The following is a 16,338-nucleotide window of genomic DNA, read 5'->3' on the forward strand; positions in this document are numbered from 1 at the left end:
CCTCCTTGGTCACATGCCCCTGCTGTGTCTCAAGCATACAATGACCTGTTTGTAGAGTAAGCATCGAAACTATTCTTGGAGCGTTTGCATTAACATTTTTTTGACAGGCGCTGCGGAGCATCCTTGGTGGCGCGTAGACATGCTGCAGGAATACTGTGTTGGGGCAATCACCGTGGTTAATCGGGCTGATTGTTGCGGTGAGTCAATTTCCTTTAGATTTAATGTTTGCTTTTCTCTTCTAAATTAGAGGTTTGCACCTGACCCAATGAGACTTTTAAATGTTCCCTGTATCCTACAGTTTTCCAATAACACCATCCTTTAAACTCCTGCCTTTCCGATGGAAGAATATCTCTTTACTACTCCAATCCTCAATGGAGTCAAATTGGTGCTATTTTACTTGTGACGAGGGTTAGAATTCCACATATTAGGCACACATTGATTAAAACTTTAGTCTCTAACTTGGAATTCATTAAAAGTTTTCAGCTTTTGTGAAATATATATATTTTTGGTAATATCAACAGCGGAACGCCTCGTTGGAGCAACAGTACGTGCCGGACTAAGCCCAACGATCAGTGAGAACACATTATGCGGTTCGCCGGTGTCTGCAGAGCAAGCTACCCCGGGCGCCTGGCTTCGCTTCACCTGTGACCCACCGGTACAGGCTCGGTACGTCAGCGTAGACATTGATCTCGAGGGAACAGGCAGAACGCAGTTCTTGACGGTATGCGAGGTCAAGGTGGAGGAATCTACTGCCTGGGATTGCCATGATTGGACAGGTAATAAAGTTTGTGGATTCGTGTAATGTTTGTGAAATTATATAAGAATGAACTAAGAACTATTCAGTGATGTGAGTGCTGCAAAGTACACATTTCGTTTTCCTTGGTTTAGCTGAAGTCGTAAGAAACAACCAATTTCACCTACCATGGTGACTCCGTCCTAACAAAAGGGTGCCTTAAAAACTTAATTCATATTATTATTGATTATTAATAACTATTTCCTGTATGATTTTGTACATATTATTTTGTGCTAACGAATGTTTTGGTGTCAGTGATTCAGAATATTCAGTATACATGTACTTCAGAAGTTTTCATATTCATATTATTATTGATTATTAATAACTATTTCCTGTATGATTTTGTACATATTATTTTGTGCTAACGAATGTTTTGGTGTCAGTGATTCAGAATATTCAGTATACATGTACTTCAGAAGTTTTGGAGTTTTGAGACTCTTTTTTCTATTTTTCAAACAAGCCAACTCCACGGGCTTCTTAGATGCCACTTGCGTCACCCCTACGCCACTGCTGGATCCAAGCGGCGACACCGGTGCTTTCATCGGTACTTACCTGGGTGTTCAAGACGCCACAGCTTCCGTGTCCTTCGGTCGCATTTCGCAGACCGGTCATACTGGAAATCCAGCCCTTCCCACGTCGGCACTTCAAGTCTCACATCCTTTGGACGCTACTGACGCCGAACTACTGTACCTTCCCCGTTCCGGCGGCCTTCTGAGAATCGGAGCCTTCTACTGCCTCGCAAGGAAGGATGAGACAACGACGAAAATCGCCATGATCATTCTTCACAAAAACGGTAGTATTCAGTCTGAAAGGACGCCATTACTGCGGTGGAATCACGTGCGCGCGTTCTTGAGCAGTGGTGCGTGTTCATTTTGACATCTCATGGGTCGAAGAGGCATTTAACGCTTGCGTGCTAACTACACACAAATCATTCTGGTGCCAACTTATTCCGCAGCATTTGCGAATAAACTGAAGAGGGAGAGTTGTAACACCAAACCAGGCTAGTCCTGCCCACAATTGTATTTTAGTCTTTGGAAGAAAAGAGGACAGAGATTAAATTTGGCGCACTTTTGCAATAGAGTTATTCTGTGTTCGAAAGCAGCGGGTACAACTGAAAATAATACCTCTGCCATATTCACCTTGGGCAGTTGGTTGGGACAAATCCTTTACTATACAATCTTTGCAACTTCACTCATTTTAGAGAGGTGCCAGGATTAATGTATGTAAACATTACACAACATGACAGAAGAGGTATACTCATTTCTCTTGTTTCTAGAGAACATAGTTCATATCCGTCCTGTAGTTCTGACAAAGACAATCAATGTAATGGAATCTGCTACCCTGGAGATGAGAACCGTAAACCCACCTACCTCTGACATCCGATGGAGACACAATGGAGGACCTTTCATCGACCGTTCCCAGGGCAAACTCAATCACTACATTCCATCTGCCTGCCTAGGGGATTCTGGGATATATGAGTGCCACGTTAATACCTTCCGGCCCTTGCAACTCCACGGCATTATGAAACTCATTGTAAGAGGTGCGTCTGTAGCTTGATCGCCTTCTAGAAGGCTTAGAAGCTTAGAAGGAGTATTATTCGCTCTTGAGGCGGGAACCAGCCCGAATTATTATTAATGAAATAGAGTCGACAGCGTAGGGATTTTATTTGTACTTCTTAAAAAAGGAACAGCAATAATGACTATCAGAATGAGCTATGCTAAAGGCGATAAGGAAAATACCAGAAAGTATTTGCAATCATAAACACATAAAGCCAAATATTGTATATACTTTTCCAAATTGTTCTGCAAAGGAACTGGGAAACAATACATTCCCTACATCAAAACCACGTACGACGTTCGTGTCGAAATCTGTACCTGTTTTGCCTGCACAAGTTATTGCCTTTCGACCGGGAAGAGAGGTGACCTGTTCTAATACAAATTGACCGTTTTTTCCGTTTGTTTTTATCAAGAATGTCCATCTGGAAGGTGGGGCCCGGATGTTTCCTGCAGCAAGCTGTGTCCACCCTGTTACAATGGAGGCATTTGCGACGCCATATCCGGAAGATGTGTCTGTGCTCCTGGTTTCATGGGCCGATATTGCGAGGAAGGTATAGTGTAACTAGAACAATAAGGCATCACTGCGGTGGCGCAACGCTCGTGGACAGGTGTTACGCGCGCGTTACATGCCTCTTCGACCAATAGGGCGTCGTGATTCGCCAAAGGTACGCGCGCGTCAAACTCAAGAATGTGCTTGTGAGTGAGGTGCCACCGCAGTGCGTCTAACCGGATAAGTCTATAAAATAGCTGCTTTCAATCAGGTCTAACCTATCCACCTCGAGCAGAAGCGCCCCTCATCGGTTGAAAAGAGCTGCATTGGTTGGGAATGTTCAATTTGTTGGTAGCGATGCGACCATGACGCATGCATCTCCCAGTCGTCCATGAACCAGCAAAGTTCAGTTCCGACCATCGGAGCCTGCGTTCCTTAGAAAATAGCGCCCTCTCTTGGTCCACCTCGAGGCCCTAACCGCTTTCTTTCCTGTCGTTTTGGGATAGTTCTCGGACGAGACGTCTTCGGCCAGGACGGCAGTCATTACTGCCATGGTTCGGACGATTCTCAAAGCAACGGCTGCCGGGGAAAACTGTTTTGTCTTCCTGACCCATACGGATGTTCATGCGCGGCAGGATTCAAGGGATTTGATTGCATGCAAGGTATTGATTCTAAAAGCATTTACCCGCCAAATATATGATAAAAAATCCCATGAGGAGGATTTCAATTTAAACTTGTTCCATGGGATAAGCCCTAACATTACATCCACTGTAAACGTATGTATCAGATTTTATCAAGGGATAGGACCTGCTAAAGACGATTTAAACGGATACTCATCAGGGAAAGATCAAGTTGACACACCTGCAAATATTGCATATCAGTATCAGCAAGTTCAAAGAAAACTCAAAGAAATATTTGATACTGTTCTTCAGAATAAATGGTTCTCTTTCTTTAGAATGCGAAGAAGGGACTTATGGCGCAGATTGTAAACAAACATGTCACTGCGCCCCCAGCGTTGTCTGCCGAAAGGACACAGGTGAATGCCAGGGAGGTAAGTCATACTGTGCATTTCAGGATAGTTAAGACTTTACCTAACCTTATCCTCGAAGATTCATGAAGCATCATGCCCGTACAGACTGGGGTTAACCGTGGAACCGTATTAGCGGTTCTTTATATTCTGACATGATTTAAGCAAGATTGGCCTATGGAGGCGTTTGGAACCTGTGCCTTTGAGAAGGATTCTGCTAGGATCGAAACGTCAGGCCCTCCATATTTTGTGATTTGTATTTTAGTTTACTGTAATCAGCAAGCAGTATGCAGTAGTTTTTGTATTACATATGGTCTTGATATTTGAAAGTATGCATGCTGGATGCGCGCAGTTGGCTCACCGTGTTAGCAAAACAATACGAAGCACAGAGTTGGTCAGTGCAAGACATTTTATAATGAAGCGCTGCTGCTTGGTCAGTGATTGCGCAATCTAGGAAATGTATGTGTACCTAGCTACAGATTTCCTCTGCTGGAAGGTTGACCTTTGCGTTACAGTGCTGTTCAAAAATACTGTAACACCACACATACTCGTTAGTTTGATAAATGAAATATCCACCAATGATTCTCTTTACTTCCAGCTTGTGCCCCGTCATACTTCGGTGTCAACTGCCAACAAACAGGTACCGTAACATTATGTTGCACAAAAAAGCCGTTATACGGGGCCTTGAAATTTGGAAAAGCCGTTTTCATCAACTAATGAGCCTGATCGCATTTCCCCGATCAACAGAGGGCGCCTCGAATGAAATAGTCATGGATGCCGTCCTTGCCCATAATCTATATTTTCTCTTGCAGCTTGTCCAGTGGGATTCTTTGGAACTGAATGTAACCAGGTTTGCCACTGCCAAAGTGCCACTTGTCACCGAGATTCTGGGGAATGTGACGGCCGTGAGTTTTCAAACACTTCACTAGAACGTTTCCTTAAGCATTGAAGATAAATTTTCATTGGAAAGATGTGAATGTCGACTTCAGCTATAAAATTACAGCAACAGAGAAATAAACACCGCCAAAGATCATGATCAAAACACTGTTTAATTTAATCATATAATGTTGGAATGATCGTCCCCAAAACGGTTTCATTATTGAACTGACGCGCATATTGAAAAACTAGACCGCAAGCAACGGGAAGCCAATCCCCAAATGCAGCTTTCAAGGCAACGAGAGGGATTCGAACCCTCGCCGGAGAGACAGGAGACAAAGATAACCTACTGTCCAATGCCAGGTGTATAGTTTTAAGAATGATCATATTTATCTGTCCCCCATTTGTAATTACCCACAGCATGTGCTGAATCGTACTTTGGAGTGAATTGCCAAGAGACTGGTAAGCCTTACTAAATACATGTTGTTCTTGAACTATGGCCATAACTACGAACTTTTACTGTGTCAAGGGAGAATAATAAACTGGTAACAGTGACTTATCAATTTTCTGCAGCTTATGATGGTGTACCCGATTTAGTGGCTTACCCAAGTGGCGCCAACCCAGGTCATCTGATTCTCTCCTGGGGAAAAGACAGTGCCGCGTTTTACACCATTGCGTATGAGTTAGTCAATCGAGGTCACTGTCAGCCAATTACGAACCCGGATCGCAAGTTTCACCCTGACCGCCTCGATCGAAACACCTCTCATTTCATCCTGACCAACCTCGAGCCCTCATCGGTGTATAAAGTCTACGTGCAGTCGCACTACGGCATCCACAGCATGTTGCCAGCTGAATCCTTTGTGGTAGTGTCAACATTCCAGGCAAATGGTTAGTACTGAATGAGGAAACGACTGCTAAGAAACCAAACGCAGTGGAATTATCCAAGGGCCTTGTGGGTGATCCACTAAACTTTGTTTAGATTGCTTGACATAGCAATTTACAGCCAGATACGTACAATATAAAGAATTCAAATAATGGGTGCAAAATTGAAATTCTGACTTTTTCACCACTCGTCAATTATTGATTTTCTCTCCTATCACCGACGTCCGGCATTTTCACCAGCTTCTGTAAGACACCATTCTTTGGACCAGAACCAAAACTAGAACTAGAATCACCATCACCATCGTCCAAGACAGAACAGTTATTCAAATTTCCCCCTCTTATTACTTAGACTCACAGGTGGTCAAAGACTTTAGAGTGGTCGATGTTACCTCGAGCAGTTTTCTTCTTAGTTGGCGCCCAGTGCAGTGTGCGACGGGTTATCACGTGACCTCTGACCTTATACAAAGAGGGAACTGTTCAAGATCGGAATTCCCCCAAGAACGATCGGCCGTCATGACTCCAGACACCTCGTTAACCATAGCCTGCACGGAACCTTTCGCAACATACAATATCTCAATTCTTGCTACCGTTGGTGATGTAAATGGATCTACCTCTACTTTGCAAGTAATGAGTTCGCCAGCAGGTAATTCCATGAATTAAAACCCCCGTTACGTAAAAGGTAAACCATGCCTCATCTAGAAGGGAAGAATAAAAAATTGGCTTAAATCTTAGTCTTTCTGACTACTGATTCATATTCATTATGCATGATATTTTTGGTTTCACAGTGTTCCTTGAAGGAGATGAACTGTTCATTAAAGCAAAACTGTTCGAGATTCAAAATCAGGCTTTTCTTCCAATAATCTAACCCCTCAGCACCAGGAACACCAGAAAGTCTGTCACTGGTCTCGTCTACTCCGAATGCCCTTCACTTTGCTTGGAATGATCTTCCCTGCGAAGAGCAACATGGTCATTTCCATGGTTATTGTTTTGCTCTACGTGATACGTCTACTGGGGACACCGTGGCTTCGGACACGACATTGGTGGCAGAAGTAGGATTCTCTGGCCTCACGCCGTGTCGGCAGTATGACTTCAGGGTGGCGTCAACTGCATCTGGTTTACAAGGCCCTTATTCGCCCTGGCTCAATGTTCAGACGGCTGCCCAAGGTAAATGATCTACAGATTGCCACTGATGGACCATTTTGATAAAGTTTTGGTATAATTTCTTGTGTGCTTGGTGCATATGAAACACAGACATTGAACTTACTTTATTTTCAGAGCCTGGTCCAGTGAACAACGCAACAGTTGGAGATTCATCTTCCACTGAAATTACAGTGTCCTGGCAACCTCCCCTCGTCAATTCCTGCGGTGTATCTGGATACAAGCTACGATATGTGCTGACTATACATGACATGTGTTCAAAGACCACCTTGCCAACAGTATCCATGGATACCGTATCGACAAATGTAAGGCTGACAGGTCTAATTCCCGCATCGCAGTATCAGGTGTTTGTGAAAGCGACAAATTCTGCCGGGGAAGGTCGAGAGACTTCAGTTTTGTGGACCACAGACGACTCGGGTATAACAAGGACATATTATGTATTGCTGGTATTTCAAACGTCAGAGGTTCCACACACCTTTGAAATGGTTGAGTGTATCAGATAAACCCTTTGTTCATTCTCAATGTCAAGCCGCAAATAATACAATACAAGCACTAACAGTGGGTCTAACACTTACCTTTAGTCGTGTATCCATGCAGTGGGGAGTGGACGGGAGGCGCCCCCAAGAAGTCCGTGCCAGCATTTTAGAAACCTGGGGCAATCAATAAGGGATAAAAAACCGGGTCGTTTGTAGGATTAAAAAATCCCACTTTGTGTCATATCCAGGCTCTGGTTAACTTGTCATCTCTCAATTGCGTTCCACTGGCTCTACCTACACTAATCACTGCAGATTCCTTCGTTGACCTTAATATACAACATTTCTCCTAATTTCAGTACCAACCGACCCGCCTCAAGATATCATGGTTTTTCTAATCTCCGGAAACAACAGCATCGGTTTCTCCTGGAGTCAGCCCTCTTGCGGAGGAAGGGGTGGAGCCATCATGCAATACTCCTACCGGCTGACCCATATGATCGATGGTCTTCCTCTCACTGACTCGACCGGTGACACAGCGAGGGAATGGGTGGTCATCTCTGGGTTGGTGCCCTTTAGACAGTACAGTTTCCAGGTCGCTGCTCGCACCACTGTCGGGATTGGACCCTACAGTCAGATCGTTCAAGCAACTATAAAACGAGGTATGAAGTAGTTATGAAAGATTCAACCAAGCTTATAGAGTAATAGGCTTACCCGAAATATAGATTAATCTGATTACTCCAAAACTGTAGTGGCACCGCACTCGTCCTGTGTGCCAACGCATGTGCGCGTCAAGCTTAAGAATGCTTTTGTGTTAGATTTAGATTTGAATCTGTTGGGAAAACTGTTTTTAAATCAATTTGTTATTCATGTATTCATCACAGGCCAGGACGCAAATTTACTGCCAACGGTAACCGGTTTTTCATCATCAGCAGCAGAGAACAGAATGGTCACCCCATCGAGCAAGTTGTCAGACGAGGTGCATGTTACACCCAAGCTATCAGCCAAGTCAGTGGGTTCAGGCTCTGGCATCACGGCTACAGTTACTGCCGTAGTATTGACGGGCCTTGTGCTGATTGTCGTCTTCGTTGTGGTATTTATTAAGCTCAGGCGAAGCAGGGGACGCCTCCAGTTGTGGCGTCACGGCAGACTGACCAATTGTGAGAATGACAACGCAGAAGTAAGTACGGCGTCCTGCGCTTCGTAACGCGCACGTGTGTTTACATCTGATATATGCATTACTAAATATGGGTATCTGCATTACTAATAAGGTAGCACCTCAACCGATTGGCTCGAATGGTGTTAATACATGAATTGATGGGAAATGGGCGCAGTCATTAGCCATACAGTGGCCTTTATGGGCGCACGTAGGCCGGGACGTATGATCAAGGAGCCCTTCTTGCTATACCTTAGACGGTGGCCTCACACATTAATAAAATAAATTCACAAAACAGTCTTCATTATGTGATGTATGTGTTACAAAACTGAAAAGGCCCACGGTGATTACAATTAACCCAAATGCTATCTAGTAACGCAAAGAGTGAATGTCAGCTCATTTTGGCCTCAAAGCAAACGCGATTTTTTAACCCAAGGTTGAACAATCGAATTATTGCATTTTGCAAGAGTTGAGCGTAAAAATCGGCGAATTTTGTTGCCTGTGTTTCGAGATATTATATTCCCTAGGCATTCGTGGGTCTTGTCTACTTTTATTTATTATGCTTACTGGTTTTATTTTTTCTCGATTGACAACAGATTGAGACAGAGATGAAGTCCAGGATGAAATAGACACCAGGCAATCAACTTGCTGAAAGATCAAGCCTCTACTACAAAGTAAAAAATGGAAAGTTAAATAAGAAATGTCTTCATGCCACTGTACATGTACAGGCCTATCATCGAAACCTGCAGGTGCGCTTACTTTCATTTTTCTACACGAAGTGAGAAATACACGAAAGAGAATAACCGTAAATACTTAGTACTAAAGCCTAGATTGTTCATGTTTTATCACTGCTTATAACTTTTGTATCACTTTGCTGTTTGTAAAGTTGTTCCATGGAAAATTGCTTGCGGACCTCAAAAGAACTTAAGCTTTGCGTAGAACAGTTCAAAGAATATTAAATTTAACACTGCATGTTTGTCAACTTCGTCTCTTTATGCTCATGACGATGTATCGTGTATATCCACACGATGCGGTGTGGGACTTTGCAGCCAGTTCAACACAGGAACCAAAAGAAATTTCTCAATTTATGGCTCATGGGTTTCGTAGTGAACTTTTTTATGCTAGTTATTGCCTTAAAACTGGAGTAAGCAGTTGGATGCTTTTAGTAATTGCTTTCCCTATGGAATTGTTGTGTAAAAGTTAAGCCTTGTGATGAAACTGAAAGTAACTACTTTTTGCTGTTTGTAAGACCTTAAAGTCTCTTCGAAATGACAAGTCACTTCCTTGCCATGTATTAATGCACAATAGATTTTTGAGTGCTGGACGTTTGAAGTTATGCCTACATTTATTAATTACAATAACAGCAAATAGAATTACAAAAATAAAGCTTAACGACTTGTAACACACAAGAAAAAAATATATATCCAGCTCTCTCAATGATGCAAGAACCGACACTTTAATTTCTTGGAATTTGAAATAAAATTGTCTTAATTTTTACCCATATAAGCCGTCAAGTATAAACTATCAAAATTATTCTGGTAAACTGGGGTAAAAATCTTCTAATTTAGGGAAAAAGAGAAGAAATGAAATGCTGCCAACTTGCATCCAGTTCTTATACAGGCTTCTCTTTTAGTTATTTTCAATGTCAGGTTTTTGATGAGGTGATCTCAGCAAGGTAGAGATATCACCTCAGCTTCTACCCGACATACTAACTTCTTTAATCAGCCCATCATGGTGTCTGTAGTCCGCGTTGAACCTCAGACATGGAAAGGCAAACTTACACTTCGATTTGAGTTAATTCAAAGCCCAATGAATTGATTTTCCCAGTGTATGCTTTATATAGCATACACCCTGCATGGTTTGAAAATTGATCCATTTCGAATGGGGAGCAGTCGTCTAGCTGAAATCCAATTTCAAATGTTAACTAGAACAGTGAAGATGACATGACTTGCTGCTACTTTTATATAATTATGCAGATGAATTCATTTAAACATACTTAAAAACTTTCTTTATTCGTTGCCACACACGCATTAACCTATGTTCTGATCAGTTTGTAATCTTTCCAATGTTTAGTTACGTGAAATATTTCAAATTTATGTTCAAATTCAAAGTATCTCTTGAGCATGCAAGTACAATTGTAGAAAGTATGCGCGATCCGAGTAGTCAACCACCATCGCCAGCCAGCCCCATCAATCCCAACACATCTCCACCTACACAACAATTTTTAATTCAACTTCACTTTAAATGTCACCTCACCTAATCCACAACCTGGCACACCCAATAATTTCTCACTCACCCTACCCCACCCCGCCTAATCTCCACATTGCATACCCAATTATTACCCACTCATCCCACCCGTCCCCCACCCCACGCCATTAAATCTCCACATGGCACACCCAACAATTACCCACTCACCCCAGCCCATCTAATCTCCACGATGCACACCCAATTATTACCCATTCACCCCACCCCACGCTATCCAATCTCCACATTGTACACCCAATTAATACCCACTCCCCCCTTACCCCACACCATCAATCCCCACATCACAACCACCTAATACGTACCCAATCCCAACAACTGCAACCCTACCAAACCAAATCCCTATCCCACAACTAACAACACACCTTTAGGACCCTTCTTGGCTTTCAGATGGCCAATAGGTCAATGAATGACGTCTGTCCATTGTTTCATTATTACTGCCAACGGTGCTGCTTAGCGCTGCATGGCTGAAATTAAGGGGAAAAATCATTTAACCAGGCAGGGAGATTTAAATTGCATAGCGCCCTCCAGAGGAACACTTTGCTACAGGTGCACCAAACTTGTCGTCGTCGGAATATTTTGAGTACCGGTAACTATACATTAATGAATAAACCATGTTCGTGTTTCCGTTACACTGTATTTGATCGACGACACATTGACAAAATTGGCTGGATTTCACGTGTAAAAAGTAAACATTTTGGGTGTTTGGGGAAAGTGAGACGAAGATGAGAACTACAACAAAGCTCCATAACACATTTTGCTTTTGGGACAATTACAATACAGTTTGTTGGGGTTCGATCGGAAATCCTATTGCACACGTTATGGCTGCTATCATTTATTGATATGTCACAACTAACTACACTCAGAAAATAAACAAATATCTCAAAGGATATTTCTGTATTTGTGAATACTTTCATTTCTTGATTACTATATCATTTGTGCAGCAGATAATCCAAAATCAGAAATAGGCCTTTTTATATAACAGGTTTTGCCCTTACCCAACGTATATTAATAAGCACTGTATGCTCAGTGCTTGTCCGAGAGCTTGCGAAAAAAAACCTCACAAGCTTACTCGGGTGGGACTCGAACCCACGACCTCCTGCTTACTAGTGCAGATAGTAGATCTGATAGTAGATCTAGTGCAGATAGTAGATCTGCACTAGTAAGCAGGAGGTCGTGGGTTCGAGTCCCACCCGAGTAAGCTTGTGAGGTTTTTTTTCGCAAGCTCTCGGACAAGCACTGAGCATACAGTGCTTATTAATATACGTTGGGTAAGGGCAAAACCTGTTATATAAAATTAACATCTCCCCAACGCAAAAAAAAAAATACATCTTGAGAAATAGGCCTATCAATATGAATTTCGAAATGAAATCTTTTGTTTCTAAGTTTTGCAATTTATCCCATAGCTTACGCACAGATCCATCTCGATCTCATATGGTCAGAACAACAAACACAATTTCAGTCTTATTCGGCAAATGTGTACTTTACTGTTCCATGATTTAACGGGTGTTTTGGAGGCTTGGCATGCAACAGCCGTCAAGAGTAAACTTAAAGACACGTAATACGTTGAAATTCATGTCTTTCTTTCCTAGCGAAACTGCGCGTCCAGCAGTCGCGCGGCCCATTTGGCGTGTGGGTATGAGGTTGGTTGCCTCAGTTGCTCAGTTGAGTGGTTACCAGAGACAAATGTTGGTTGATAAGCCATTTTGTTCGTCCTCGTCTCTGTGTGACCATCAATTTGGATAGAAGCAGCCTCGCTGATCTTGTCTAGATAGGTGAAAAACCAAGGCCGATGATGCCGTAATTCGGTTCCACGACATGACAATTTCATCGCCATCTAATGTTATGACATTTCGCAGCAACGTTTATCGGAGCTTTTTTTCCCCTTCACTAGAAACAAATGGCGGAAAATGGACTACAAATTGACTGGAAAAAAGGCTACCGCACTGCCAGGATCATCTTTCATCCCGTGCACCTATAGTCCTCAATAGAAGAAATCTTCCTGACGGCTCGGATTTATTCTGTCGCTTGTATTGCATCCGGGCGCTGGTGCCTGTCTTGTCAGGATCAACAACATGGGTGTAAATGAATCAGGAATGGTAGACAACACAATAATTAATGGTACACCGGGACCGCTAAAAAAGGCATTTCCTTTGGGACATCAAGAAAAGGTGATCTTTTTAACAGTGGACGTCCTCCTGGTTGTCAGCATCGTGTTAGGTAACACTTTAGTTATTTTATCAGTGTTACTTGAACGGCGACTTCGAACACCAACCAATGCGTTTATTGCAAGTCTAGCCGTAGCTGACTTAATGGTTGGGATAATTGTTATTCCCATTGATATTGCCTTTGGTTTGGGTTACGCCACGGACATCCAACCTTTATCTTGCCTGGCTAGTAGCAACGTGCTTACCACCATGATAATCGTCTCCATACTTCATCTGACGGTGATTGCGTACGACCGGTATCTAGCTATCACAGACCCACTGTCTTACGTGATGAAGATGAGTCGAATTCGAATTATCTTGCTGATTGCCATCGCGTGGGTTACAGCGGTTTCTCTCTCTGTAATGCCGTTACTAGGTTGGAACAACCTGCAGCATTTCAGCCACGGCTACTGTGATCTCTTGTTCATCCACGCGTCTAGCTACCGTTTCTTTTCGGTGTCTGTTAGCGTGATTTGCCCGCTGAATCTGATGTTGTTCTTCTACTTTAAGATGTTCCGCGTGGCCAAAAGACACATGAATCGAATCGCCGCCCAAGAGGCCACAACAGCGAGACGCCCAACTCTACGCCGAGATGTCAAGGCGGCTAAGACAGTTGCAATGATCCTTGGCTTCTTCTTAGCTGCCTGGACGCCCGCCTCTCTGATCTCAGTCCTCGACACGTTCATCAAAGTGGATGCCAACTTGGAGGAAAAACTGCTGATATACGAGTTGACCTTCTTTCACATTGCCTTCACCAATTCGATGGTCAATCCGGTGATTTACGCCTTCCGGAACAAGGAGTTCCGCCACTCTTTCATGAAATTAACCAGCGCTGTTTTCCGATGTGGATGCTGGATTCGCCGTGTCCGGGCTGCGGCCAGAGGAATAGAGATGACCGGTTATCAGGACCACATCTCAGGAAGTGTAACAATCAACAGACATGGGATAGAGAACACCAACGCGAACATTGGTTCTAAGGCACTATCCATGAGGGTTGAAAGTTGCCATTCTATCACTTCTGTTCAAAGTTAAAGTAAAAATTATACTTACTGCCCTGTCTGAAAAGCATAAACTACATTAAGTCCCAAATTACATTAAGCCCAATCTAGAAAGAAAATTTATACTGCTCAATCGAATCTTGGAAACGCATGCTGTCAAAATTGCCGTCATAGTTACGTTCTTCATGCCTAACGGTCTGTGAGTACTGAGAACAGATACATCAGCTTCAAGAGTGTATCATAGTAGAAAGGCCTTACGGTGATTAGTCAAGGTTAATTAATTACAGCAACGTATAGAACATTCATGTAACCGTGGACCAAAACCCCTCTAAGGTTTTGGGCGCCAAACCTCTCTAAACTCTTTGCAGTTTGCACTCACCCTATACAACTCGATCACATTAAGGTCGTAATTTCATCACTTCGCACTCATTAATTCCACCGCCATCAGTGGTTGATTATTGGCAAAACTGATGTTTTTCCTGTTAAATGACTTCCACAAAAGGAGTTTATTCGCTTTGCGTGAATTAATAAAATTGTTTGACAGTTTCCACGTGAAGGTCACAAAAGGTAATGACAGTCACGCGATGACTTTCAGGAAATTTCCAACCTAAAGTTGTATAATTCCACGGTCTATTTACTGTATATCGTCCAGTCCTTGATGTGCATTTCACAAATTCACACGCACATGTAGTTGCGTTAAGGTAACCTACCTGGATTGCTACTTCGTGCGTATTGTATAATTATCAAATTCAATACTTTGTATCATGTTTGTTCACGATTAAATTCATCCACGTATTATCCAGCACCTGCACATGCTGTAATTAGCTTTAAAAGCTTGGTATTTGTCAACTTGTGCTTGTGCAGTTACACCCATACCCGTTTGGATTTCAGCCCCCCCCCCAAAGTTCTTTGAACTGTGGTATGTGAACGAGACGCAGCCTCCAGGAAGAACAGTAATGATGAGGTTGACCTGATCAAATTGCCTGAGCACGATATAAATCAATTCATGAAAAGTGTATTACACCAAAGGAATACAATATGGGAAGGTTTGTCAGAGTTAATTGATAATGTGTAAGCAGCTTTCTGAGTCGAAACACTGTGAATCATATCTATTTTTGATTGTTGTCAATTACTTAGATGACCAATTACCCAAAGGCTTCCGTTATGCTCCACAGTGTTTCGTTACTATGTAAAGATTTAATATATCCATCTTGTGTTCATTTTGGTCCACTCGCACGGTCATCTTTGATTGCTCACTGCAGTGACATCAATCATGTTACGACAGGTCCATTCAGTTGTTTTTCTACCAGCATAACGACGGCGGTCGCAACCAGCTCGTGACGGCTCTATAAAATTCTAGACTTCATCAGATAAAGCTTTTGGGAGCAAAAATGCATCAAATAACAGCACAGAATGCTGTACATTATCAACAACTTGGAAATTTGCCACTATTCAGGTGAGCAAAAACCGACAGAAATTTTGTCTGCAATGCAACAAAAGAATCGGTTTGATCTAAAAAGAAACGCTGCATTTTCTTGCTTTAATTAACTTATTCAAAAATAATACCCACGACTTTCATGCAGGCGTGACTTATATACTTCCAGAAACTCCAAAGAAATGTTATAAAAGGCTTTTACGTGACATAAATAACCGATTCTTCGTCATTTCTAAATCCAATGCTCTGACCATTTAATTTGGGGTTTCCTTGCGACCAAGGTTTTTGATCAAATAGAAAGTTGCCCCTGTCGTGTTTACAGAGCTAACTTTCACTCCTTAAAGGTTGGGAATGTGGAGACTTAACGATTTTAATCAAATTGTCAGATACTGTCTTAGAATTCAATCGTTCTTGTACTTGTCACGGAGTCGTCGATGCAATGGTATTTCGAGCGTTAATACAAGCCACGAGATTTCCTATGATACGCAGACGAATACCTCTGACAAACTGTCGCCCCGACGTTTTCTGCGAACTGAAATCTAAGAGATATGGTTACTAACAGGTGAAAACGGAAAAATGTTGGCCGAAATCAAAATAAAGTAAACTCTGTGGGACTTGGTAACTTGCCAGGAATAGTCTAGGCCTGTGTATTATTAAAGCAAAAACAAAGGAAACTTGATTAGATGGATGCTCCTCGACGGGGAAAAACACACAGCAGGGAGAGTTAATTTAACTATCAAATAACGCACCGTTAATGTAGAGCGAATTGACCAAACCCGGTCAGGGTTGAAGATAACGAGTTGATACAGCTCGGTTGTTTGCCCAGTCCTGGCTGACGAAAGTGCGCGTGCTTCTCAGCCAAATAATAAAGTACGGTTATTTTCAAGTTGCTATGGAAACAGGCAACATGCCAAGCGCCTTATTTACTTCGTCTCCAAATCAAACTTGACTTTTTTTGAAGATCAATCCGCTAGGACCAAAGGACCGGGTCTTTATCATGCTCATATCGATTTCAGTCGAAACAAGCC

General features: G+C 42.6%; 3 protein-coding genes across 3 annotated transcripts in view; 2 read left to right on the forward strand and 1 right to left on the reverse strand.

Annotated features, from left to right (window-relative positions):
* LOC110982770 (uncharacterized) overlaps positions 1–1,475 on the reverse strand; it is a 27,852-nt gene extending 26,377 nt beyond the window's left edge. Inside the window, exon 1 of the mRNA XM_087144360.1 lies at positions 1,346–1,475. The gene's annotated coding sequence lies outside the window, so the exon portion shown is untranslated. The remainder of the gene's footprint in view (positions 1–1,345) is intronic.
* Positions 1–9,914, forward strand: part of LOC110982782 (uncharacterized) — a 13,095-nt gene extending 3,181 nt beyond the window's left edge. Inside the window, exons 3-19 of the mRNA XM_022241450.2 lie at positions 108–197; positions 522–776; positions 1,254–1,586; positions 2,070–2,333; positions 2,763–2,900; positions 3,346–3,501; positions 3,795–3,890; positions 4,465–4,506; positions 4,679–4,771; positions 5,163–5,204; positions 5,316–5,630; positions 5,974–6,267; positions 6,498–6,788; positions 6,900–7,199; positions 7,615–7,914; positions 8,137–8,432; positions 9,005–9,914. Coding sequence (XP_022097142.2) covers positions 108–197; positions 522–776; positions 1,254–1,586; positions 2,070–2,333; positions 2,763–2,900; positions 3,346–3,501; positions 3,795–3,890; positions 4,465–4,506; positions 4,679–4,771; positions 5,163–5,204; positions 5,316–5,630; positions 5,974–6,267; positions 6,498–6,788; positions 6,900–7,199; positions 7,615–7,914; positions 8,137–8,432; positions 9,005–9,037 — 3,338 coding nt within the window. The 3' untranslated portion in view covers positions 9,038–9,914. The remainder of the gene's footprint in view (positions 1–107; positions 198–521; positions 777–1,253; positions 1,587–2,069; positions 2,334–2,762; positions 2,901–3,345; positions 3,502–3,794; positions 3,891–4,464; positions 4,507–4,678; positions 4,772–5,162; positions 5,205–5,315; positions 5,631–5,973; positions 6,268–6,497; positions 6,789–6,899; positions 7,200–7,614; positions 7,915–8,136; positions 8,433–9,004) is intronic.
* Positions 9,915–12,181: 2,267 nt separating this feature from the next.
* On the forward strand, positions 12,182–14,057 carry LOC110982783 (adenosine receptor A2b-like). Its single transcript, XM_022241451.2, has one exon. The coding sequence runs from the start codon at positions 12,746–12,748 to the stop codon at positions 13,907–13,909; it is 1,164 nt and encodes a 387-aa protein (XP_022097143.2). The 5' UTR covers positions 12,182–12,745; the 3' UTR covers positions 13,910–14,057.
* The last annotated feature ends 2,281 nt before the right edge of the window (positions 14,058–16,338 follow it).

This window comes from Acanthaster planci, linkage group LG12, assembly GCF_054643075.1.
Source record: "Acanthaster planci isolate LZ-2023a linkage group LG12, COTS_SCS, whole genome shotgun sequence".
NCBI classification, from domain to species: Eukaryota; Metazoa; Echinodermata; class Asteroidea; order Valvatida; family Acanthasteridae; genus Acanthaster; species Acanthaster planci.